General features: G+C 40.4%; 3 protein-coding genes across 11 annotated transcripts in view; all 3 read right to left on the bottom strand.

Moving 5' to 3' along the window:
• serbp1a (SERPINE1 mRNA binding protein 1a) lies at window positions 1-6,122 on the bottom strand. 4 transcript variants are annotated; one of them, XM_086282953.1, is made up of 9 exons: window positions 5,753-6,122; window positions 4,257-4,440; window positions 3,496-3,636; window positions 3,278-3,346; window positions 2,985-3,059; window positions 2,643-2,814; window positions 1,971-2,015; window positions 1,654-1,842; window positions 1-1,344 (listed from the first exon to the last, which is right to left on the bottom strand). In XM_086282953.1, exons 1-9 carry the CDS (start codon window positions 6,006-6,008, stop codon window positions 1,288-1,290), a joined length of 1,188 nt encoding a protein of 395 aa, XP_086139079.1. In that variant the 5' UTR covers window positions 6,009-6,122; the 3' UTR covers window positions 1-1,287. The 4 variants fall into 4 exon arrangements, with proteins under 4 accessions (XP_086139079.1, XP_086139076.1, XP_086139077.1 ...); XM_086282950.1 differs by having other exon boundaries at window positions 3,278-3,349; window positions 5,753-6,121; XM_086282951.1 differs by having other exon boundaries at window positions 2,643-2,811; window positions 3,278-3,349; window positions 5,753-6,118.
• Window positions 6,123-9,205: 3,083 nt separating this feature from the next.
• On the bottom strand, window positions 9,206-12,478 carry hsd17b7 (hydroxysteroid (17-beta) dehydrogenase 7). Its single transcript, XM_086283913.1, has 9 exons — window positions 12,347-12,478; window positions 11,910-12,116; window positions 11,698-11,790; window positions 11,445-11,559; window positions 10,273-10,467; window positions 10,047-10,160; window positions 9,912-9,968; window positions 9,735-9,833; window positions 9,206-9,642 (listed from the first exon to the last, which is right to left on the bottom strand). Exons 1-9 carry the CDS (start codon window positions 12,379-12,381, stop codon window positions 9,535-9,537), a joined length of 1,023 nt encoding a protein of 340 aa, XP_086140039.1. The 5' UTR covers window positions 12,382-12,478; the 3' UTR covers window positions 9,206-9,534.
• A 181-nt stretch (window positions 12,479-12,659) lies between these two features.
• The window catches only part of ddr2a (discoidin domain receptor tyrosine kinase 2a), a 31,458-nt gene continuing 18,974 nt past the window's right edge, over window positions 12,660-25,143 (bottom strand). The window contains exons 3-17 of one of the 6 annotated variants that reach the window (XM_086283300.1): window positions 22,208-22,310; window positions 21,431-21,662; window positions 21,031-21,178; window positions 19,734-19,836; window positions 18,658-18,841; window positions 18,333-18,573; window positions 17,848-17,907; window positions 17,286-17,422; window positions 16,966-17,197; window positions 16,666-16,853; window positions 16,445-16,572; window positions 16,141-16,338; window positions 15,821-16,055; window positions 15,175-15,324; window positions 12,660-14,349 (exon numbers count right to left, since the gene is read on the bottom strand). In XM_086283300.1, coding sequence (XP_086139426.1) covers window positions 14,218-14,349; window positions 15,175-15,324; window positions 15,821-16,055; window positions 16,141-16,338; window positions 16,445-16,572; window positions 16,666-16,853; window positions 16,966-17,197; window positions 17,286-17,422; window positions 17,848-17,907; window positions 18,333-18,573; window positions 18,658-18,841; window positions 19,734-19,836; window positions 21,031-21,178; window positions 21,431-21,662; window positions 22,208-22,310 — 2,471 coding nt within the window. In that variant the 3' untranslated portion in view covers window positions 12,660-14,217. Of the gene's footprint in view, window positions 14,350-15,174; window positions 15,325-15,820; window positions 16,056-16,140; window positions 16,339-16,444; window positions 16,573-16,665; window positions 16,899-16,965; window positions 17,198-17,285; window positions 17,423-17,847; window positions 17,908-18,332; window positions 18,574-18,657; window positions 18,842-19,733; window positions 19,837-21,030; window positions 21,179-21,430; window positions 21,663-22,207; window positions 22,311-25,143 lie in introns of all 6 variants that reach the window. The other 5 variants (XM_086283299.1, XM_086283302.1, XM_086283301.1 and 2 more) reach the window with 5 other exon arrangements.

The following is a 25,143-nucleotide window of genomic DNA, read 5'->3' as shown; positions in this document are numbered from 1 at the left end:
AAAATTTATCGACCACCTTTATTTACCGACAGAGGTCTCCAATAGCAGGGCTAGAATTCACACATTTGTAGAGAACTTCTGTTGTTCCACACAATGGACAACTGTATTTCTTTCAGAGCAATTATGCAGTGGTGCCACTGTGGAAGCTACAGGGCAAGTCAACAGTGGAGGAAAATATCAGCACAGAACAGACTGCAGAAACAAACTGAAGCTGGGCTGAGTTTACATCTGTAAAAGGATACCAGAGTGGAGTGTGTAAACAGTTGGAGAGGGTCAAATCTCAACTGTGTAAAAACACTTCCTCCCCTTATCGCTCTAAAGTAAAAAGAAAGGCATTAATTGACTCGCACATGGCCAGTGATCAAAGATGAAATGGGCAAGGAGGAAGATGCATTAGACCAAGGATTGCACTTCAAATAACAAGTAACGAGAAAATGTGAAATATCTTTGAGCTAATAAATTCACCTGACCAAAGTTTCATGATCAGCGCAAATTTAAGAGTCATCACCAGCGTGCTCCTCCAAAATGACCTAATGTTACTCCTTCAAAACATCTTCAGTACAAAAAGAACCTTAAATTCAGATTTAGGCGCCATTTCATCAATGCATTCAAAGATAGGTAGCACCTTTTGACCAAAGATCAAGGTGCATCCTATTTGCACCATGTGAAATACAGTCTCTGAAAGAATCTATGAAAATAGTTACGATTTACAGGCTGAAGATCATACAAGAATAGACCTCCTGTACAAAATATAAAACAATATCCCAGTGGTAAAGAAAAAAAAATCCATAAATCTCAATGACTGAAGCTGTAACGTCATCTGAAATACCTGGTGTGTCAGAGCTTATGAGCTTGGGTTGGAGCTCCACAGTGCCTAGTTTAAAGCGAGAAAGCAATGGCACACACCACACTAAAGATACTCTTTCAAAATGCATATTTTCAAGCAGCAATTACAAAAATTTATCAATGGACAATGCATAACCTCTGAAAAAAATACTGTATGAAAACATCCCTGCTACTTTGTTTCCAAGTACAAAACCTCTACCAATAAGTTGCTCCAGAGTAGCAAGAAGTCCTTTTATTTTTTTGTTTTTTTTGTTAATTTCTGTTTTTTTTTTCCATCTTCGTTTTGTTTTTATTGGGTAAAACTCAGTCCTCACATTGAGTGTCATAGTAAATGACAGTCTTCTCCATTGGTTCACTCTGCTGAAGGATCCAGGAACATGCAAGCCTCGTAGTGGAGGTGCTCAGGAGGCTCCTGTAGGCCTGAGGATTAGCAACCATGGCTTAAGCCAGGGCTGGGAAGGCCTCTGGGTCGTCCACGTTTGGCACAGACGTAGATGACTGTTAGAAAAGGTGGACAACAAGTACAAGTTAGAAAAGATGACTGATTAATGGAAATGGTCCACTGCAATAATACAGAAATAAATTGACTGCCATCAGTCGTAAAATGATTTAACAGCAGAGGGCAATCTGTTCTTTAAATGAAGGGCTGTACCACTTCTATAAAAAAGGACGTTCTATATGACAAAAAGAGCAAATATCAGAATCACTGGTAATTTAAACATTTCGTGTTGTGCATCCCAACTTCCTGCGCATAAACCTGGTTGTTGCTGATATAACAGCAACTAAGCTGTGCTTAATGCCCCATACCTTGTCAGACCTTCCACCACGCATTGGCCTGGTGGCTTCGCCGCGGCCACGACCACCTCCACCTCCACCTCCACGGCCACCACGTGGTCCACCACGTCCACGGCCCGGACGGCCCAGGTCTCCAAAGTTGATCTCCAGCTGTGACGTAATGTCATTGGCTGGCTTCCTGCAATGGTGCTCATCATCTCCCTAAATTACAAAAACAAGGGTTAAAAATTAAGTTTTATTGTTTTGGTATATCTGCAACATAAATGTTCTGCTAGCATGCATGTCTGGATTTCATATACTCAGAGTACATGCAACTGTAGAAATTTTACCTTCGGCTCATCAACCTCAGGTTCAATCAGATCACCCTTCTTATCCTGCAGTGGACAGGTACAAAGACACAAGCCAACATTAACACACTGATCAAAATAATGTGCTTCCACCAACAAATTCAAATCTCTTAATAAGATAATACAGTTAATATAAAAACATCCTGTCGATTCCTGTTAAAAATTTATGACTCACACCTATAATGTGAAACCCAGTTTTAGTGACATGTTCTGCACATTGACTGAAAATCCTATGATGGAGTACTGCCTTAGAAAGTGAATACTGGCTAATACAATTTTGCACAACACTCCGATTCACTTTTTTTTTTTAAAGGCATATTGCAAAAATAAAACTTGCATCATTGTCTGATAAGTACAACTACTTCCTGTTCTATGTTGAAGTTCTGACTTTGAAGTGCAGCCATGAAAACCTTTTGCACCGGTGCAACACTATTAAAGTCAGTTTCATCTCACGGAGAAAGAATATTTAACATAACCTCCAACACATGGGAGTTTCCATAATCTTCCCTAATTCCTGGCTAAGCTGTTGTCTCACCTATTTTGGAAGTGTCAATATACTACATTGGAAGAATAATTCTTGAATACTGGATACCTGTTAAAATGTAGCAACAAATAATTTCTCCAACCGAGAGCAGACCTTTTGTTTTTACTCACTTCTGCCTTGGACTTGTGGAGCACAAATCCTTTGTTCCAATCAGCTCCCTCGTTGGGCTTGCGGATGTTGAATTCTACCTTGGCGCGGTCCTTGTCCTGCATGGCCTTCCATTCATCCAGAGTCATCTCCTTGGGGCCTTCTTCCTTCACTTCTTCAACCTCATTCTCCCTTCAACATGAACACACCCAGATAAGCGTTAGAATTAATAACACTGTCTTTCAGTGTAACTGATTTAGTATGGATGTGCATGTGTGGCTACAAAATGCACATCAAAAGTTGTGAATCTTTTCACAGTGAAAGTGAAGTCTCATTGAGGAACACAGCAAGGTGAAAAAAATTACTTGTTCTCAGAGTCGGCAGCTGGATGCTCCTCTCCTTCAGGGTTTTCTTCAGTGACGTTTGATTGGTCAAGCTCACTGCAAGGAGGGGCAGGGAAGCCATGAAAATGAGGATTGCTCTGCATGCATCAATTTTAGTAAGCTTTACCCAGAACAGCACATGTGTCACCTAAGAATGGCATACTAATAGATCATTTAATGTATCTCTTGCAGACGAGAGAGTTATCGCTATCAAAGCGTAAAGGTGTTATTTAACTATCACAGAAGTTTCTTCTGTTCCTAAAGTAAGAACTTACTTCAGTTCATCCTTAACGGTGCCCCAGTTGTGAGATCCACTTCCACCACGCTTCTCTTCTCCTTTCAAACTACTGAAACAACATCTGGATTAGCCAGGATCATAACATGATCACTGCATCACAACACACACAAAGGTCTTAAAACCAGATGCATTAAGGGTATTTCAATGAAGCGATATATAAGAACAGTGAGCGGAAAAAAAAAAAATATTACTTACGATTTGTCACTGCCGCTGTGCCGATCAAATTCACGTTTTCCTCGGGAATCAAAGCCATCGCTGCGACCCATGCCGCGACCCCTGCCTCCGCGGCCTCCCCTACCGCCACCACGTCCCCTCATTGGCCTGTCGCTGACGGGCCTAAAGAAATTAATGCAGAACAACTGTTACAATCACAGTCTGGCCAAGGTCCTTAGCCAATGGGGAAAACATTTTTATTGTCCAGTTGGGGGCAGTAAAAACAAGTTTTCACCATTACAACATAACACTCTTATCTCCGGTTTTGGTTTCTACAAACTCCTGAGGGAGTCCTGAACAGCTAACTGTGTCTACTGCTTGGTGCTAAGCTTTCTGTTTGCTTGGTTTTTTTGTTGTTTTTCCTTTTCCTGCTGCCTGCTGTAAACAAAAACTGAGAATATGAAAGTGAATCAATCAGCTGAGCAATGACCTAAAGCTCCCTGTAAGACTCCATACAACTGAGTGGGACTGCACATACAACTGATTTTTTTTAAAAGGTTCATAAAAATCCTGATAGTAGCTACTTAAAAGTTGATTTGCAGATGACTTTATTTTTTTCAGTTTCCTACACAGATTTTTGTGACAATAAAATATATGTGCCTGCCGCAGTTTGGGCAAGACTACAGTCTCTTATCATGGTAAAAAACGCCTAAACAGTTGTAGTCCCACCCAATAATGACAACTATTTTGTGAAAGCAGAAGACACCCTGTTGGAAATTAGTCTGCTCAGAAAATAAACTCACTTCTCCACTGAAAATTCACCACCCTCAGGCTTCTCGCCAGAGTCGCCAGCAGGCCTCTCGAAGCGGCGAGGTGGCCGCCTGTCCGCTGGCCGTCTGTCTGTTGCGGGGCGTCCTTCTCCCTGGCCGCCCTGGGGTCTGGACCCCTCACCCTCCGGCTTCCGGCCCATCCTCCTCATTCCAGCACCTAGGATTGACCACAACAGGAGGATCAGATGACCATTAGCAGTGAAAGTGACAGATTGGGACCAAATGCCGAGTGTGATAAAAGACAAAGAAGATGTGTTTGTTGTGTTTAAGTGGAGCAAATAATTCCAATTAACATGCAAAGGAAGTTGACCTACTTTTGTTTTCTAACCTGGAAAGCCATCTGATAACTTAATCACTTGTTACTCCTTCCTTTCACAGGCCAGCCATGTGAATTAACACCTACACAGTGTTTAACCCTGTATGGCCCATCTAACTGCCACTGACCCAGTGTGACACAACACCACCCACCCATTGCTTAACTCACCAGCTACCAAAATAGACATCCACCACTACACAGGAGCAGCTGGTTGCACCATAGTCAGCGCACCTGTCTCATCTTCTCTCTTGCAAACAGATATGAGCCTACTTGGCAGCCTGAAGTGAAGATAATGGCAAACTAACCTCCTGGAACTAGGTCAAATCCTGACGCTGGAAAATTTAAGACAAACAAGTTGTAAAACAAAAATATATTGAATGACTTGTTAACTATACATGATGTTATATATGACAATTAAATATCTGGGGGAAAATGGAAACCGGAGATACAAGCGCTGTGAATGTACGTCGACCGCGTGCATCGCGGCTGCATTATGTGCCAATGGGAAGTGGCGGGTTAAGAGCCTGTGCTTTAACACGCCCCACACTACAACCACGAGGTTCATCCGCGCGAGAGCAGTGCAGGCTCCGAGGTCCAATCCACCTGCAGATCCGCCACGAGCGTACACATGTACTCATATTACGTTACTTCAATCATTGCACGTGCTAAACTTCCTTCTCCTTAAAGCGCCTGCCATTAATATACAGAAAGATATTTTTCTTTTATTTTTAAAATAATTAACTGCTTCCCAAAAACTGCTTTCTGGGTCAGCTCAGCCACAAGTGGGGGTCTCTGGAAGCCCATCGTGGCAAGCATAAACGTATAAACCCGGAGATACACCCCCGGCCAGTCAGGCTTTCAGGTTCTACCCGCTCAACAAGGCCCACTGGAGGGGGGAGGGCAAGCCAAAACACGTCGGGCAGCAAATTTTTTAAGCCCAACGGATCCCACTGCAGAACACGTTTGTTTAAATGTCATTGTTCGGGTAAATGACAGCCAGCAGGGGCACACAACAGCCATGTGGACCGCATGTCACGGGGAGGGTGGCTTGTGAACCATTGCTAGCTAGTAATCAAGCAGCTTAGCCTGTTAGCTCAATGTTAAGCATCTGCTTTAACTGTGCGAGACATGAAACGTGAAAATTATATTTTACCATCTTTCTTGAGCGGGACGGCCTGGGTCTCCTCCTTCTTATCGGTCAAGGGGGTCTTTCTCTCTTTCTGAGACTCCTTTTTAGGCTGCTTGGCAGCCTGGGCTGCAGTCTTGGCGGCACCAGGGGCAGAAGCCTCCTTCTTCTTCTTTACTTCGGCTTGCTTCAGCAGCTCAAACGGATCCGACTCGTCGTCAAATAACTGGTCGAACCGATTGGTTATGGCACAGCCAAAACCTTCTTGCATTTGTCCGGGCATGATGGCGCCCCTTCAGCAGGATTTTCCTCCGATTCTACGAGGCTTGGTGCGAGCACTTCGCTAGGTGAAGCCACAAGATGGCTGGGAAAGGACCGTCTTCTCTTCCGGCGCGATAGACATCCGGGACCTCTGGGTTGGCGCGGGTGGGGTGTGTAGTTTCTTTGGACGATCAAATCACTAGACTGGGTTACTGATAGGCAATTGAAGAAACTCGTTTACCCACAATGCAAGAGGGGCTAGTGTTGCTATCCGGTGTAGTCTGTAAAATAAAGCATGAGTGCCCTCATTTACACTGCGTGCTCTTGTTTTGACTTTTCAGAAATGTCCCCAGTCCTCGAAACTGTCTTGAAAAGCACTGCAGACTGGTTTCCACACTAATGAGGGCCCAAATATTTGGTCAGGCTTATTATATATTGCCTCACATATCTCGAAGGGAAACAGCAGGTGCTCCTCTTAATAGAGGCACTATAGTTTTGTTGGAAAACAAAAGGAAGTGGTCAAAGATTTCACTTAAATTGTTAAAGTTTAAGTTTACGGTAGAGTTAATATACAGAGTATAGGTATGTTAGTACAGCTCAGAACAAGCATTCGCACAATATCGGGGCCTAGCCCCCATTTAAAGCTGGCAAGTAGCCTACTGCAAGTATAAACAGCACTTCACATTTGTATTTAGAGATAGCTTTATCAGCACTGCCTGATGTAGGTGAGGAAACCTGCAAACAGTGCTATACAAAAATGCATTGTGGTGGTTTAAGACTGTAACACAGGGCTACAATTAAAAATTATTTTTCTGCTTCCTGATCACTTATTTTTTTGCGTATCTGTCACACTTGCATGTTTCAGATCATCAAAAAAAAAATTTTACACAAACATAACACAAGTGAATATAAAAATCAGTTTAAAATGATGTTTTATTGTATTAGTCTAAGAAAGCTATGCAAATAAACCTGGTCCTGTGTGAAAAGGTAATTACCCCCTGGACCTAATAGCTGGTTGTGCCACCCTTTGCAGCAAGAACCAAAATCAAGCGCTTGTGATAACTGGCAATAAGTGTTTCAGAACGCTGTGGAGGACATGTGGCCCAACCCTCTTTGCAAAATTGTTTCGATTCAGTCACATCGGAGGGTTTTCAGGCATAAATGGCCTGACCTTATGTGTATGTTCTTTAAGGTCATGGCAAAACAAAATGCAATCAGATTTAAGTCCAGATTTTGACAAAACCTTCATTTTGTTCTTGTTTAGTTGAGCTATTCAAGTAGTATATTTGCTAATGGTTTTCAGATTGTTCTGCTGCATAACCCAAATGTTCTTGAGCTTCAGAACATAAACTGATGGTCAGACATTCTCCCTTAAGACTGTTTGGTAGAGAGCAGCATTTATGATTCCATCAGTTAGGACAAGTGATCCAGGTCCAGAAGCAGGAAAGTTGCTCCAGACCATCACACTACCACCACCATATTTGACTCTTGAAATCTTGGAGATCACTGAAATGTTTTTGACATTGAGAAGGAAAAGTGGGAAGGAAAAGCTCAATTTTAAAAGTAATCACTGTTCCAAGTTGTATCCATTTATGGAAAATGGGTCCCTTTGTGGTTTGTTGGAGTCTCAAAGACATAGAGATGGTTTTCCAAGACTTTCAAGACTGATAGATGTCAGTGACTTTGTTTCTCAGCTGCTCCTGAGTTTCTTTAATTTGTGGTATGTTGTGCTGTTTTTTGAAATCTTTTAGCCTACTTCGCTTTGTCAGACAGGTTCTGTTTAAGTGATTCAACAGGCCTGATAATCCCGCTTGGGTGTGGTTGGTGAAAATGAACTCAGCTTTACAAAAAATGTGGTTAAAGAAAGTTAGTTCATGATTTAACAAGGAGACTAATTAATTTTTCACATGGGCGCAGGAATGTTTGGATAACCCTTAATAAATGAAATGATCATTTAAAAACAGCATTTTGTATTCACTGAGATTATCTTTGTCTAATATTAAAATGCATTTGATGATCTGCAACATTTTTGTGACATTTTCTTTTAATCAGCAGCTGTTCCATAGCACAGAATGAGTTATTTTCACCACCATGTTTCTGGTTCTGATATATTGTATTTGTTTACTTGGAAATTGAGAAACGGACACATTAATAAGGAGACAGTGAGTAGTTGAGCATCATGCATCATCAAGAAAATGAAAACATTTAGAGTTTTAGTATGATGTAAGACTAAACACATGCACCAGTCTCAGTCTTATTTAATGTGTGGCTGGGATTAAATTAAAAATAACAACCTATACCTTAAAAAATATTCTCCAGTTTCAACATTTAATATGTTGTCTTGTCTGTAATATTTTCATTAAACAAACACGTTATAAATGATCTCTAAATTCCTGCACTTTTATGTGCATTTATATTTTGCAGTGCCACGTGGTAGTTGGAAACTTGGTTGTGCTTCATGTATGATTATATATATATATATATACCCTGTAGCCAATAAGCAAATATTAAATAGGCATATGTAATACTGTGAGTGGCTGAAAAGACAACCGAACACAAAGCAAGACCACACATTAAACAGAAGCTTGATGTTTTGTTGCTGGTTCTCCTCGGTAGTCTTAAAAAAACAAAAAAACAGTAACTGTTTATATCGAAATTTTGAGAATCTTAAAAACTCCCATAATAGTCGACTTTAAATCGTCCGGGAATTTTTTTTCTTCCTATATCTGTCTCGCGTTTCTGAGTGGTCCAGCTCGAACGGTGATGCCACTTTTGCTGACTTCCCCCTCGCGACCAGACTTTCGGTAGTCCGTTCAGTAACTCCTGCATATGCGCAAAATGACGTCCGCAGTCACCAAAGCTATGATAGAGTCCTACGCGCTCATGATTATGGTCATGGGCACGTTTTTCATCTATTTCTGCGGGATGGTTTGGGCTTTTTGCAATCCGAAACTGAGCGGAGCAGAGGAGTGCGAGACTGGAGACCAAACAATGGAACACGGAGATGGCTGCTGGGTTTCTGCCCCAGATCCTCCGGAGAGGTATTTCGAGAGCGCTTGTGCGCACCTGCCGGCACCTCCGTACACCGCCGAGAGGCTCACACGAAGTACCTATATCAACTTTTGGGAAGACACAGATAGTCTGCTGTCAGACTGCACTGCGTTTTGCCGTGAGGACCATGGGATTAACAACCAGATTGGAGAAAGTGGAGAAAATGCATAGTGGTGATCACATTTATTTCTGTGTATTTAGACTCCAAAACTGTGTTAGTAGCTGTGTTAGTAGGTTCTGATAATTTGTTAAGTCTCTGAATAAGAATTAGTGCAACAGGCAGTGCTTATTTGTATTGTTAGATGAAAATGTGTGCTGTCACAACATGCACCACACTCATCAGTTCCCACTTAAAATTCAGCCTTGCAGGTTGCTGTGTTATTTTTCTGACAGCCAGAGCACATAATCCTCCTAGGAGACCTGTGAGACGGGAATAAAATGTTTTCCATCCAGAACTGGGTGATCTGCATCAAGATGATCCTGCAGGATTTGGGGGATCACGGTGGGCTTTCCTTTTGTTCGTCCTTCAGTTTCTTCCTTACTTCTCTTTCTAGCTGCAGTAATTTCTCATACAAAGACTCCGATGTCTCCAAGTCAATGTCCATCTGTGAAGAGACACAGAAGACATATGTGGAACTACATTACAGACTGTTTTGACTCAACATTAGTTTTTAATGTAAATTTTTACCCGCCGTACCTTACGGGGCTGTGTGTAGTTGTTCCCTAGCCCAGATGTTAAGCTGTGATACTTTGCATATGGGTCCAGCGATTCAGGCTTTTGTTTAAATAACCAAAACTGAAAATAAGAACAGAATTGAGAACATGAATTTCACCTGAACTGTGTGTTGGAAGTGTGAATTTCTGTTTTACTTACCAGAACTTCAGCTCCATTATAAGGTGTCAATGTGAAAGTGTTTGTGAACATTCTTATCTGTGAGTTTGAAAGAAATACACATCTCAGATAGAGCCAAACACCCAACTATGCATTTGTAACAACTGTGTCACTCACAAGCCAGAAGATAGGCGTAAACAGTGTCCAGAGGAATGCTGGGAAGGAGGGCAGGATGTTGTAGGTCAGATTGGTCATCACAAAACCAGGACAAATCACAGATGAGTACAAACCCTAAAAAAATAATGAGCACCAGGGTCACTTTCATCAAAATATTAGGAGCTTAAAAAAAGAAATGCAATTTCTGGTGTGAGTCAGTCATGGCATGTGAGGTGCATGAGCTGACCTGTTTATTGTAGTGTGTGTTGAGTGTGAGGCTGAGCAGGTCAGAGGCATATTTGGAAGAGCTGTAAGGCTGAGTGCCTTTTTTATGTTGAATGTCTTCGAGACTAAAGGCCGAACGATGAGCATTACTAGAGGAGGTCCAGACCAGCTGGGAGGTCCGGCCTGCACGGCACAGCATTGGCTCCAGCTCCCTGACCTTTATCATTAAAAGCAGGACACAAAATCACAGAAAGATAAAATTAAAACTTGCACTGCAGTTTGTCCAAAAAAGAAGCTAAACCCAAGGTAACTGGGTGAACTGTGTGAGAACAGATGAGATTACTGCATGTACTTAAACACATCTGTATATTAAACTGGATGCTTATGCAGCAATCTGACATAACACTAAAACCAGCTGATATTATATAAGTAACCAAAATAACTTTAACAAAATAGTATGGGCAGTGGAACCTAGGGTCCAGTGGGCTGTAGGGTTGACTGGGCTTGTTCTAGTTATTGATCTTGAAGGCCTTGGACTCTGTTCTTTTAAGCATTCGAAAGCAGTTTTGGGGGTTTGACAATGTGCACAGTCCTACAGTTGAAGGCCAGTTCTGTTTTGGGTGTCATTACTGTCTCTGTTTGGTCTACAAAAACATTTCTATGGGAGGAATGTGCCAAACTAATCTCCACATAAATGCCAGTGCCGAATCAGCCTTATTCTCTTTGCCTGGCAGTGGTTTTAATGTTGTGGCTAATCTATGTAGATTTTAAAGAAACTGAATGAGCATTTTAAGAAGATTCCACCAAAACTGTTCACTCTCACTAAAAGTGAGAGTGAACAGTTTTCTTAAGCGCACTGAAGACTGTTTTATAATTGCTGAAAGTTTAAACAAGAACTTTGAAAAGGTTACTTTGATGGCAGCCCCAATTTAGCCGAAAATGCAAAGTGAGCAGAATATTACCTGCTGTGACCTTATGGCTAGAGCAGTACGTGCTGTTAATTTTTAATGAGCATAGTTGCTAAGTGACAAACAGATCCAGTATCACCTATATTTGTTTCATCAAGGACAACCGACCAGCAATTAGTCTTCCTTCAGAAAACTATGACAAAGCACATCTCAGTACAATATTTTATGAGCAGATCTGTCTAAAATATGAAGATTATTCAGACACCAAATTACAAAAGTGACTCACAAAAAGAAAGTGACCAAAGAGATTTGTCATAAAAACTTCCTGGAGGCCATCAGGGGTAACACCATCCTGCTGTGTCAGAATGCCCTCACCGGTGGCAAACATTGTGATGACATTTCTGCAATACAGGTTTATAGAAATTTGAGGCAAAAGAAATGCAGCATGGGACACAGTTGAAGATGATGAAATATAAAGAAACTGTGATGCACTGTAGATAAAATTGAGGATTCAGGCACATCTAGAGTTACTAGTTTACCTGGAAAAGAGGCCTTTGAAAAAGGCATTTACATCAAACCGTGGATTTGGCATGATTCCTGCATTCAGGTAAAGGTAGTCCAGCCGGTCGTACCTGCAGATAACAAACAATGGTTGTCTATAGCACATAAAGAACTATCAGCATAACTGGTGATCAGTGATGATTTATCAAGTACAGATTTGATTTCTGTGTTTCTGAGTTCATCTTCCCACCTCTTTTTGACCTCCTGTGCAGCACTAATGACGGAGGAGATGCTGCTGGTGTCCACCTGCAGCAGGGCCACCTGGGCTTTGGGGTGAGAGGTGAGGAGAGCTGAGTGAGCAGCTTCAGCCCTGCGCATGTTCCTGCAGGCCAGACAAAGCTGGAGACCCTCTGTGTCCACTGAAAGGAGACGCTCACACAGTGCCAGGCCAATGCCACTGCAGGGAAATCCATATTACTATTACTACTAGTATTTACTACTACTACTACTACTACTACTTACAACAATACTTTACTACAGTATTACTGTTTAATACTGTGGATTAAATTCACTGCAAAAATGACATTTAGTCAAACATTTTTGTAATATAACTAGTAGTAAGTTCACTGAACATATGAAGTTTCCTGATTTGAAGGTTATCATTTAAAAAACAAAAACAGTGATTACCTATTGGCTCCTGTTACCAAAATCACCTTATTCATCCTGTTAACTTCAAACTGCCAATATAGAAAACTACATTTGCTGCCAAATGTTCTTTTAAGTCAGTTGATCCGTGCAAAGTCCTAAGAATGATTTCCTGATCTGTGAAGTAACAGTTTTCGCCCCACCTCTGAGTTCTGATTGGATGCTGTAGCAGCACTCCGCCAATAAGATCCACATGGTTGTCAGCTGATCATCTTTAGGGACAGCCCACTCAGACACAGCATGAAATATTCAGCTCTGTTCATGAATAAGACAAAAGCTCTCAAACAGATTCAATTTCCAGTTTAATTTTTATTTAATGAACAACTTTTGCTTACAGAAATATATAAAATATTCTCACTTAAACATTTGAGTACAAAGATGAAATGAATCTCAACATATTAGGACTTCATCTGCCTGCACTGAGCTGATGGAGAATGCCATGAAATGCTTTCTTTGTCTTGTGAGAACATCTGCAAGCTTCACAAATGTATCTTTAAACCAAATATCAGATTTAATTTGTAGAATGTCTTTGCCCAGATAGGGATAAGTTGAAAGGGCAATGATCTGAGCTTTCTCTTGATTTACAAAGAGGGACAAAGACCTGCAAAAGCAAAGCCTGTAAACACAGTTAAACTATCTGAAAGTCAGCACAGACGTGGACAAACAAACAAATTGAAGAGGAAATAATACAGAAGAAAAAGCCAACTGCAGAAAGCTAAACCTGTAGATGACTCATCAGATATTTATTTTTCATTTGCTTGTATAAACTACAGTGAAAGCGTTCACTCATAGGCATCTTATGGTTCTTGTCAAACACACCATTTAGGATGAATACCTACATTTAATCTGCTTTCAAAAAAAGACTTATTTTCTCTGTCATTTGTTCAACATCCACAGCACTCTCAGTAACATCTTTCCAATGACACTGACTGTAAACACATACTGTTGAACCAACGCGGCCTGGATTGCTGATAAGCATCTTCCAATATCTCATCGATTATCAATCACAATGGTTTAGAGCTTAGTGTATGATCAACTCAACAGTTTGCAGCAGGATAAAAGATAACGTAGAAATCCAAAATGTAACCTAGAGAATTATTGCATTGCATCAAATACAATACTCCAAATAAAGAGCATATTAATGCACAAACAAAACCAACGGAACAAACACATATTAACATATAAATACTAATACAAAATATTGATATTTGAGATTTAGAATTATCTGTTTAAAATACAGAGTCATATACATTTAATGTTGAAACCACGTCAAGGAGATGTAAAAGATGGTATTTCCTTGTTATTCTCGTCAATCTAAATGTGTGGTGATTAGATACTTGAGATAAGATGAACTGTAACAGTGATGGTTTTTCTGGACTTTCCTCCTCTACATTCAAGCAGTCTTCCAAGAGAAAACACTAGAGAGTTCAGTTGCATTAGTTTTGTTGTCAATATGAAAATTGCTGTAACATAGGAAATTTAAACCAACATTAACAAATGCAATTAAAATATATTTTCAAAAGTGCCAAATGTCACTTGCTACATTAAATTAGGCTTCATCGACATGAGTCAGAGCCTTAGGTCATGTTCTTAAGCATGTTTGAAGAATAGCGTAGTATAAAACAGCACTGTTTTTTTGAGGAATATTTGTATGCATATAAAACATCTTAGCCAACTTGTTTTTGCTAATAACTGACACACACTCACTCTTTTGGGTAGTACATAGTGCCCCCAACCCTGTTACTCTACAGAGACAAGCTTAAACCTGGATAATGTCTGCTGTTATTGCCATATTTTCATTTACTTCCAGAGATGAGCAGACTGGAAATCACTGTCTTTAACACTGCACTGGCTTAAGATTGTATTTCCAAGATGGCCCTGTGTATCTCCTGGAAGGACGGCCGTTCTTTTGCATTCCTCCTCCAGCAGCTCAGCATAATCTTGTAGAGCGAGTCCGGGCACAACACAGGTTGAGGCAGGTAGATCTGCACAATATGGATGAGATATTAACTCAGGGAATCAAAAGAGTTTACTGTTTTAGCACTTTAGACTGTTTAGCTGTTTCCTTTAATTGAAAAATACAATTTATTAAATAACTTACACTTTGGGTTCAGAGCAAACACATTCACTTCAATGGCTGTAATAATGGAACTAATAGAAGTTTATGGCTAACAAGAAATACACTGTGGAGGTGTTGATTGACACTGGCAAATAAAAAAATGAAGTCAAATTTATGAAATTAGAAAGAATTGTATCAAACTAGATTTTCAGCTGTGATTTTTAGACTAGTGGCTCCATTAGCTCACGAGGAGACACAAATCCATAGAAGGATTGTGTCAGGAGGCATCTGGTGTAAAAAAATATGCTAAATCGAATATATAGATCGATTTGCTGTAGCTACCTTTTGTGAATAAGAGAGAACAACATTTTGTTAGAAGGCTCATTAAAACAATATGGAAATAAATATCTGAAAACAAACTAAATATATCTCATATCAAAACTAGTACATTTACATCATCATTCCCTAATATCTCCATAAATGACCTACTGTGTGAAGGTATGGGTATGTAGTACTTGGTGTTTGTTTGGTGAAATCCAGTGAGAAATTTATTTTCCTTTAGAATAGGATAAAGCTTCTGCTAACTCCTTTTCATTCATTCATTTGTGTTTTTCCCATTTTAATTGAATTCTTTGTCGTAAAACAGTTTGTTTAATTTCTTATTTTTTTGTTTTGTTCAAAACTGCTGATAATAACTACATTTTTCTTATTTAAAAAGAAACAATGACAAAATGCTTCTGGCAGCCCTCACCTGTCGTTTCTGGTCCCTGAAAAACTCTCCCGTGTTTTCTATCACCTGCTCATCAGTGAGCTGAGAGTAGGGCTGTTCCTTGCAGAAGTTTAGTATCTCCCACAGGGTCACCCCGAAGGCCCAAACATCGCTGGCTGTGGTGAACTTCCCCTGCAAAGCAGAAGATTGCAAACATGTTTTTTTTCTACTTTTTAATAATCACTGTACAAATAACAGCATTTAAACTGATAATGTTTACTAATCAGTAATTGACTTGAAAGCTATCTGCTATCTGTTTTACAAGTAGACAAATAAATAGAGCATTAGACAGATAAGTAGACAGATGAGGTGTTGGTGACGTAAATCACACAATTGTTGTTTCAGCTGAAATTGGCAACACTGATGAGTAACAATCACAATAACATGTATCAACAAATACTAAATTTTTGTTTCAGTGTCAGTAGAAAAAAATAATACAGTATATCATGTCTATAAAACATTTTATACATAATGTCATAAAAATAACCGACAATCTATGGTATATGAATTATCATATAATTGTTTTCTTTTATACTAAATTAAGTATTTACTAAAGTTTAATTAGATATCAATTTACAATTTATCAGTAACGGTTGAATAAAGTGATGTTTTTGCAGGAAGTCCTCACCAGCAGGATGCTTTCCCATGACATCCAGCGTATAGGCAGCACTGCCCGGCCCTGGATGCGATAGTAGTCCCCACTGTACAGGTTTCTGCTCATGCCAAAGTCAGCTATCTTTATTGTGTACTTTTTGCCCACCAGACAGTTTCGTGTGGCCAAGTCTCGATGAACAAAGTTAAGTGAGGATAGGTACTTCATCCCCGAGGCTATCTGAGTGGCCATGTAGCAGAGATTACTGAAGCTGGGGAGGAGAGAGAATAAATATTCATATAATTTGCTTGAAAATCATGTTTACATGTGTTTGCATATATTAGCCCCCTTCCTACCTCACAGTAGGTGCATTGCTAAGCAGAGCAAGATGTCCCTCTGGTTCGTGGCGGGACAAGAACTGGTTGAGATCTCCGTTCTCCATGTACTCTGTGATCATGCAGAAAGGGTCGCTGTGGATGCACACAGCTAAGAGGCGAATGATGTTGGGGTCCTTCAAACGTGACATGATCTTTATTTCTTTAAGGAAGTCATTCCTTCCAATGGAAAACAATTTGCAAGTTAAAGGTGAGAAAAATAAAAACTTCACATGTACGCTTGCAATTTCATTTCATTTAAAGGGTACAAGAAGCACCGGCACACCTGGCATTTTTATTGGCATCTGAACGGAGCATCTTCACAGCCACCAAGACGGGCTCATCTTCTGTGATGTCAAACAAAAACTCTTTATTCATAAACTCCTGCATTCCTTCTGCCTCACACAGGTGGACCTAGAAGAGAAACAGGGAGCGGGGAGAGTGAGATTCAAAACGTGACTTGTGTTTTATCTTATGCAAAGCTGTAACCAAAGCTGTAACCTGCACCTCTCCAAACTGGCCTTCTCCAAGCTTCTCTTTAAATGTGAGCAGTTTTCGTGGGAACTCCTCCACAGCAACATCCTTCCCTGACAACAGGTCCATAGTTACTGCAGGGATGGCATAGGTGTTGCTTCCAGTTACACCTTGTAGGTTTACAACATCTGCCTCTGCGTAGTGAGGGACGCCATCTTGGACTGCAAAAGAGGCAGTGGATTTAGAAGCAGAAGTGCTGGTCGAACCTGAAATGCAACATGGTAACTATAAATCAGTGCAAATGAATAAAAATACATTTGAATTTGTAAGTACCCGTGTTTGCCTGCTTACTGGGCTCTTCTGTTCTCTGTGAAAACTCCGGCAGCTTACTTATGAGGCGCGAAGGTTCCTGGTAGTCTGGACCGAGAGGAAAGATGTGCTCATAGGTGGAATTAGACTCCTGTGCATTGGTTGTATTCGACTGGTTGTGGGTGTGGTAGCCCAGTGTTTCACTCTGTATTGACAAACTAGTAGTTAGTTCGTCATCCAGCATCTGACGAGAGGCCTGAAATAAAAGATATAGAGGTGAAGAAACAGAACTGACCGCTTCTCAGAAGAAAGCTTCAGCTGAAATGCACAAACCGTGTGCTCACCTTCTCCAGCATCTTCTGCCACACCTGCCTCCACAGCATAATCACAATTATGGCTACAAGGATAAAGATAATGGCCACTAAACAGCCAATCAGAATGCGGGTGTTGCTGTCATCTACTTTGTGTGTGGGGTCATCTTCTGCAGTGAAACAGAGAGAGAGGCAAGAGTTGAAGATTTTGAAGTGGAGTGTGCTCTTGCAGACCAGCCCAGGCCTTTCACCCTATGACAGCTGGACGGACCTGCTTTTGAGGGTTAGTTAACATTAATTTTGTGAAAATATCCATTTACGGCACTGCATATCTAAAACCTGCTTAAATCAGTTTGTAAAATGCAAATGAAACATGGAAGTAAACAAATAATAATAAATCTCAATTGCTTTTCATTGATTGGAATAAGAAAACAGCAAAGAGACATCAGTAAGTTAAACCCTTGATAGTTTGCATGCTGTGTTGGTGCATTCATTATCACTGCCAAATGCTCAGACCAATGTCGTTGGGTGTTGCCACAGATTTTGTAACTGATAGGTGTATTATTAGTGTAAGTGAGGTGAGTATTGCACTAACCTGGTGGTGTGTTAGGTGTTTGCTCGGGTGGAGCCAGCGTTGTGTTGTACATGGCTGTGTCTGAAAGGGCAGATGGCACAGAGTTGATCGGAAATTAGCCGAGCTTGTCAACTTTTTATTAAAGCATAGTGAGAAAATAGTAGTATTTAGTATTTTTTCAGTAATTCCAGACTTGCAAAGAGAGGAAGTGGTGCCCTCAAGCACTTGGTGCTATTTGCAGAAGTCAAACGAGGGGCAGCCAATCAGAAGAAGGCAGGCTTATATGAGGCAGGAGTGAAAGCTACTTGTTTCAGACAGTGGATTGAAGAAAGGGCTGCACAAAGCCCACTATAAAATCCCAGTATGGCATAAGTATTTTTTTTAACCATATGAAAGTACTTTAATCAATAAAAACACAGAGCTTGAAATGAGCATGACAGCATACAAACCTATTCTAAATACATAACAGACTAGCAGAGAGCATCACACAGCTCTCAAATGTGTACCTGACTGGAAGGTGATCTCGCTGAACAGCATCCAGGCATCAGCAAAATAGAACTGGCACTTGATGGCACTGGCCATGTGATTAGCCAGGTTGACGATGACGAAGCGGGCAGTCGGATTCTTCTCATCCGCCGCTGGGCTGAAGGAGAGTGGCGTGGCCTCCCAGTCCGAGTCAGAGCGGAAGTAACAAACCACCTGACGGAAGGCTTTGACGTGTCTCGAGAACATGTTGTTGCAGTGGACCTGAGCGGGGAAAAAGCCACCCGGTGAGATGTGTGGAGCTGAACAGTCATGGAGAATTTCAGCTTTTCTGATCACGAACCTCACCTTCATCGTGGTAAAGTTTCGTATGCGGTCAAACTCAAACATTATTTCTACAAATCCACTCGGGAAGCTCTCATTGTTCCAGCCCACGTAGTCATATCCTGGCCATCCATTGCGTTCATGACTTACTGTAAAATCGTCCAGGCCACACACTCCATCAGTCAGCTGGCCCAAGCCCTCTGTCATACTGAGAAACAGAGAGGTAGAGCATGCTTAATGCTCCGATCTTAAATTCTATGGAGCCTCATACTGAAGAATAACTGTTACTACAACTGGTTACTAAAACAGAAGTTGAAGAAACGTCTTTTCAATGCATTTAGCCGAGAGATTAAAACATGAAGAGGTCAATGTGACATGTGGTGTGATTAACTCAGAAGAAATTCCACTTGATCCAAAGGTATTTGTGTTTGGCTTGTAACTAAGGACGTCACTATATTTAAATTAAATAAATAAAAAAACAATACAACAATGAATCTTGAGAGTAAAATATCATGTTTCAAATGCCAAAAAGCTACAGGCATTGTTTTGAAGAGAGAACTATTATGCACTGGATAATACAAATTATATCACAATATAAATCTGAAGGGCAAAAATAAATAATTTTTGGAAAGGTTAACTAGCCCTAGTAGGAACACTTTTCATATGTTGATCCAGCACTAGGTGGCAGCATTGCATAAATCATTTTTTAATCTTTGGCTTTTGGCTTTGATATTGTAATATGGTCCATTTTCTTTTCCCTCTGCCCTTTTTCCTTGACAGAGAAAAGAAGCTTTGTGTCATGGAGGAGATTATTCACCCTACCATAACCCAAACATGAATGTCAACAAAATACTCAGATTGGTTCAATCTGGTTTTGTAACTGTGTGAGCAGGCTTGACTCAATTATTCCCATGAGGTATTGCCTAACAGTAAACCACCATGGCCCACTCACCACTGTCTGTCTCTGCTGTCACCATAGAAACTGGACAACAACATGGCAAAGGGGAGGATTGTAAGAAGGTGGATGTAAAGTGAGAGGGTTGTGTGTGATGGAGGAAAATGACAAAAAAAAAAACCCAATACATTAAACAGTCACACACCTGTAGATGATCGCTCCATCATACACAGAGTCATTGAGATAAACAGGATAAGCGGGCAAATTCATCTGTTCTCCCACTGGAACGTTGTATGAAACAAGGCCGTCTGCAAAGCAAAGAAAAATTATTCTTTTCTCTTTTTTAAGTGAGAATCCCATGGACTTTTATGAGATCCATCATTCACGTCATGCAGAAAGCCTTTGTTGAAAACCACAAAGTTTGTTTTACATTGTAGTTCAGATTTTTACCAAAATGTCAAGCGTCACAAGAGACGGGTGGAATTTTCCACTTTGGTAGCAGTAATAGTCCTCGATGAAGAGGCAGAACGAGGAAACGAAGAATATAAATGTAATGTTTAGGAGCAGTATGGGAGAAACGGGACTGTTTTGCCAGCGCTGAGAAAAGAAGGACTTTATGTAGCACAAGGAATGAACAAAACCGACTGAATAGCACTTTTACTTTAAGACACCCCCTTAAAGCTTCTAACAAGCTGGAGGTAAAGTGACTTTTAAAAAGCAGTTGCTTTCTTTTTTTCTTTGTCATCCTCATGCGAGCAAAACAATCTGCTAACATGACCAATAAAGTCTGCTTCACAAACATTTCACTACTTCATATTCAAAACCTATTCAGCCATGCAGTATTATTTCATGCACTAAAATCTGGAAATGTTTCAACAAAGGCACCTTTTTCATGGGACTGTGTAAAAAAATATGGCAAAATACGTCAAAGGTTTATTCAATGTTGTAGTTCAATGCATTTAATCAAAACTGAAAGTGCATTTGCAGGAGTAATGTCATTAATTAACCAGCTTTTTATTGATTCATTAGCTATACACGTGAATTTTAAACAAGGATGTGTTCACATGAGCATAAGAAGCATGCAGGGTTTCAAAATAATACATCATGGCATTTGTGCCAGTTTTAAAGCTGGTTTTGGGCATTGATTTTTGCATAATATTTAAGGGAGCAGAGACAGAGAAAAAGTGCTTTAAAAAGTACACGTTGGCTCTTTTTTCACTGATTAATAAAAAAAAGTTACCATGTAAAGGGACTAAAGTGCCTATAAAGTAGATGTTTAATATTTTTCTTGCCATATACTCATTAAGGGCACCAGTGTTTTTCAGACACTGCCCTGCCTGTCATTAAAAAGCAACAGATCCTCAGCTGATCCTCTCTATCTTTATGGGCTCAAAGATGAGGAGGATTTGTTGAATTGCCTTTACAGTTCTTTGCACATTATTCATTATATTTCCCACTTTTCCCTCTGCACGGTTTTCCCTTCCACCTGATCCACCACTTACCCAGCCATTCACAGCCATAGAGCTCCACTCTCATGCAGACATTCATGGAGTGGTCTGTGACTGGCATGAAGCGGACATAGCGAGCAATTATGGGCGGTTCGAGGTCCTTGAGGACAATGTCGTAGGCGTTTCTGTTTCCCTCAATCACCTGGAGGTCAAACAAATGCACTGTTATGGCAGACACTAATGACTGAGAGTCACAGAGTTTATAGATAGCAAAGCCATTGCATCACTTTAAACGCAGTCATAATAGGTCCAAGTAATGAGAGGCACTAAAAGGGTAAAATCAGTACAGCGTTATCATTTGCTGTAAAGGTCCAAATAGATATGACTGCCAAACCAGAAAAAGATGTAATTTCACCTGATTTACTGCAGAGGACAAACTCTATGGTGCATTTACCTGCTTGCCCTGTCTGTTTCTCCACGAGATCCAGCGACTGCCATCACGACTGTACTTGATCTTGTACATCTGGGCAAACTCATTACCCATGCCTCCTGCGTGACGACCTTGGGTGCCCACGAGCGTGATAAAGTGGAGGGAGCGCAGGTCAATCTGGAGGAATTCCTTCAGGTTGTCTGGCTCCACTGTTATCTCCGGACACCACGCGCCATCGCCCTCCTCAAAGTCCAACCTGGAGAAATAAATGGAGGGAGAGAGAAAGACAAATAATAGTAGATGTGCACATTAGAATTACAGCCGGAAAGGGAGCAATAGAGCAGAAACGTTAGGACTTGACAGAGAAGAAAAAGGTGAGAGGAAAGTAAAAGTGAGTTCAGTGTTGGATTTCAGTTCCTGCAGCCTGCTATGAAAACACTTTTGGTGAAAGGCTGCATCGTAAATTCATCTTAAAGTGTTAATTTCAGGCAGGGGCCTGGCACAGGAAAGACGGCGCTGGGCAAGACTGAAACTCCAGCCAGGATGGATGGGGAAAGTATATTACATCATTATCCTGATACTTACTGAGGGCCACCCAAGTTCTAGAGCAGACACACACAGAGACACACAATCATGCGGCTGTAGGTTAGAACTGATACCCCAGTCTGTGGTTAACTGCAAATAAACAGGCACAGGCACCTTGCAGGATAAACCACCCACACATATACACACACACTCACTCATTATCAGGGTACACATGCCATGAAACACGTATGTAAGAGTTTGTAGAGAGATACCTACCTGCCGTATCTTGCAGCTGTGGATTCAGACCACTGACTAGAAGCAGAAATGTCCTCATCCTGTATCTGTCCTCCTGACATCCCCAGAGGATACCGGCACACACCTGAAACACCACAACATCCATCAATTGAAATCACAAATATGCAAGCAGACAGACAAAGCAGCCTGATGTTTTCTCAGCCATAAACACCACCGAGCCAGTGGGGTGCATGTGGCGGGGGGATGGGGGTTGCTGATTACAAGTACTGCTGTCAATGAGAAGCTTTTTCTCTTTACTAGCACTTGTGAAAGCAGTAATTCTCTTTTAACTTGCTGTGAGTCCACTTTTGATTATGCAATTATGAAAAGGCCAGAGTTACACAGTAGCATTTTGGTAATGACGCAAGCAGGAAAATATGATTTTTCCACTGGTTTCCTTTTTTTCAGCCTATTAAAAATTCTGATGAGGGAAAAATGGAAACCAGATTGGTTAGTATTACACAGCTTGCAGAAAGTAACTTAGTACATATACTCAGCTACTTTAGTCAGGAAATGTTTGCAGTCTAACGTTTTTTGTAATTGTGTTTATCTACTCTGAAATTGTGTATTTTTAACAGCACTCAAGTTGCTCTGTGTCTTTAGCTACAGTTTCTTTTGTCATCGGTTTTGAGTTTTTGTGAGCTCATGTTTTCTTTTGTTTTGAGCATGATTCATATTTTGTTTGGGTTTTGTTCTTCATTTTTGTTTAAATTTAGCTTTCTGTTTTATTTATTATACCTTCCTGGTGGTCCTACTTTATATTTAGCCTGTCATTTGAGTCTTGCTTTTTAGTTTGTCTTTTTGATTGGGTTTGTGTGTGTGTGTCTAGTTTGCACTTAGCTTTCTATTCATTAAGGTATTTTTTTTTAATTATCTTGTGCTTAGAAGCCTTGTTTATTTTCTGATGCTTTGTATGGGCTCTTTATGGTCTATTTCCTACTTTTGCTGTTTAAGACTGAAGTCTGTTTGCGTTCCTTTATTTGTTGAGTCTTTGTTACTTTTGGTGGCATTTATTTTTAAATTAATTTCACCTCTATGCTCCTTCTCTGTCCCTCCATAACTCTGTGTTTGCCCTTTTACTTTCAGTGTTCCTGTTTTCCTTCTCATCTCCTGTGTCAAGTTAGTTTTTTTTTTCTCGTTTAGTCTTTATTTCCCATTTTATTTTGGTCAATGTTTAGCTTTCTGTATTTTGTCTAGTTTTACTACACCTGCCCATTGTCTTGATTGTTTTCAGCTTTGTTTAGTTCCCCAACTGTGTTCTCTTCCCTCATTACCTCTTCTGTATATATGTATGTATTGTCTCAGCCTTCCTTTGTCACATTGTATATTTAGCTGTATATTCTCTGAGCTTGGTTTTCTGTATATTTGAAGTCCCTGGATTTACTTTCTGAATAACTGGGTATGGACTATCAGCATTAAATGTCCTCTTTGTGTTTGCCTTCTGTGTTCCTGTGTCTTGCTGCCTATGTTGGAAATGAATCCATATTCCACATGTGTGTCTTGGCAGAATGACATTTTAAAGAATGACAACATCAGATATAAAGCATAATGATACATATATAAAGAAGCTGCCTACATATTGATGCATTAATGAAAGAAAATACTAAAACACTGACACAGACAATTATGTTTTCATAGTGGAGTAATATTTAACTATATTACTTGGCTAATCCTAACTCAGATGTGAGTGGTTTTCTCAGTGTGACGATGTCCCCATCCAGTGGATGCGAGGGTGTCACTGAACAGTTTGATATGTGCACAATGTAAATCACACTCTCTGGCCTTTCCAGTAATCAGACCCTAACCAAACTGAACACCCACAGGAGACTGTGGACCAGTGACAGTGCTTTCCACCACCAAAAGCACTGTCATGACAGAAAAATGGAAAAATGTTTTTCCAAGCTTCCAGTAGAGCCACCCACCACCTTGGTAAGACACTCTTTATTGGGTTGTTTTCTCTTTGTTTGTCACCCATTTTTATCAGCCCTTTGAAAAAAACAGTTAGCTTTAAAAACACTAATACATTTAGCTCAACCTCAATATATCCTCTTGTTTAAAAAATGAAAGGTTTTTCAGCCCAGCTATTTTTGAATTCTTGGAATTTAGTAGAGGTTCCTTGTAGTTAGAATAATCCTCATGATGGTCTTTGCTATAGCCGGTCAGTTCACCCACTGATTGGCCGCCCCTCACAAGCAGAAGGCTAGAAAAAAGCAGGTTTATGGCACTTCTGTGCTCACAGCCAGAGCTGTGTGTCTGAAATAATCATTTTTAGGACATCCACTCTCAATGAGCAGAAATCCGTTTAAAACCACTGATTAGGAGCTAAATTTTCTCAGTCTAGAGTATATGCTTTTGTACACAAGCTTACTAACAATATATATGATCAAAATAAGAGAAACTATAATAGGTCCACTTTAAGAAGACTCAAAGCTAAATATCTCTTGGCCATGTCTTTACAAACAGCAGTAAATATTGTATCAATCTTCTAGTCTAACTCGTTCCACCTCTGTTAAACCTGCAGTCGCACCAACATATCATCACGGTATTTTTTAACTTGATAAGAGGACCACTTCTACTTAAGTGTTTCTTTTTAAGCAGGAATTTCCTGGGAGACTGTCCACCTCCTGTACTTAAATCAGTTATCACACTGTTAAGCAAACGTCTCCCCTAACTCTCCCCAGACCCTCCGCAGTGCTCGACGGTGATGAAAATTCAAACTCGTACTCAAACATTCACCAGACAGAAATATTTCATTCCCAGCTTCTGTCAAGAAACCTGAAAAACTTGATGGATAGTGCTGGACGAAGGGGTGGGGTAGTGCTGTGGGAGGACTGCACACATATGCATGCGCATACACACACGACTACACACTCTGTGCCCTCAAATTGTGGTTCCTTATTGAAATAATAAGCTGTATC

The sequence above is a fragment of the Aulonocara sp. 'chitande type north' Nkhata Bay genome, linkage group LG23 (assembly GCF_057382095.1).
Source record: "Aulonocara sp. 'chitande type north' Nkhata Bay isolate Kocher_YH1m ecotype deep benthic linkage group LG23, A_spYH_male_GT1.1, whole genome shotgun sequence".
Lineage (NCBI taxonomy): Eukaryota > Metazoa > Chordata > Actinopteri > Cichliformes > Cichlidae > Aulonocara > Aulonocara sp. 'chitande type north' Nkhata Bay.
Note: the sequence above shows the minus strand (reverse complement) of the source record. Positions and strands in the feature narration are given on the sequence as shown.

Bases quoted from the DNA above. Each gene is read 5' to 3' on its own strand.
- serbp1a (XM_086282950.1), bottom strand. From the start codon at position 6,008: ATGCCCGGACAAATGCAAGAAGGTTTTGGCTGTGCCATAACCAATCGG. The intron at 4,441-5,752 runs GTAAAATATAAT...GGTCAATCCTAG, and splicing joins CGTCCCGCTCAAGAAAGATG to GTGCTGGAATGAGGAGGATG. The intron at 1,843-1,970 runs GTAAAATTTCTA...TTTGTAATTTAG, and splicing joins CTGAGGTTGATGAGCCGAAG to GGAGATGATGAGCACCATTG.
- hsd17b7 (XM_086283913.1), bottom strand. From the start codon at position 12,381: ATGAATAAGGTGATTTTGGTAACAGGAGCCAATAG. The intron at 11,791-11,909 runs GTGGGAAGATGA...TGTTATCTGCAG, and splicing joins GCACAGGAGGTCAAAAAGAG to GTACGACCGGCTGGACTACC. The intron at 11,560-11,697 runs GTAAACTAGTAA...CCTGTATTGCAG, and splicing joins TTCAAAGGCCTCTTTTCCAG to AAATGTCATCACAATGTTTG.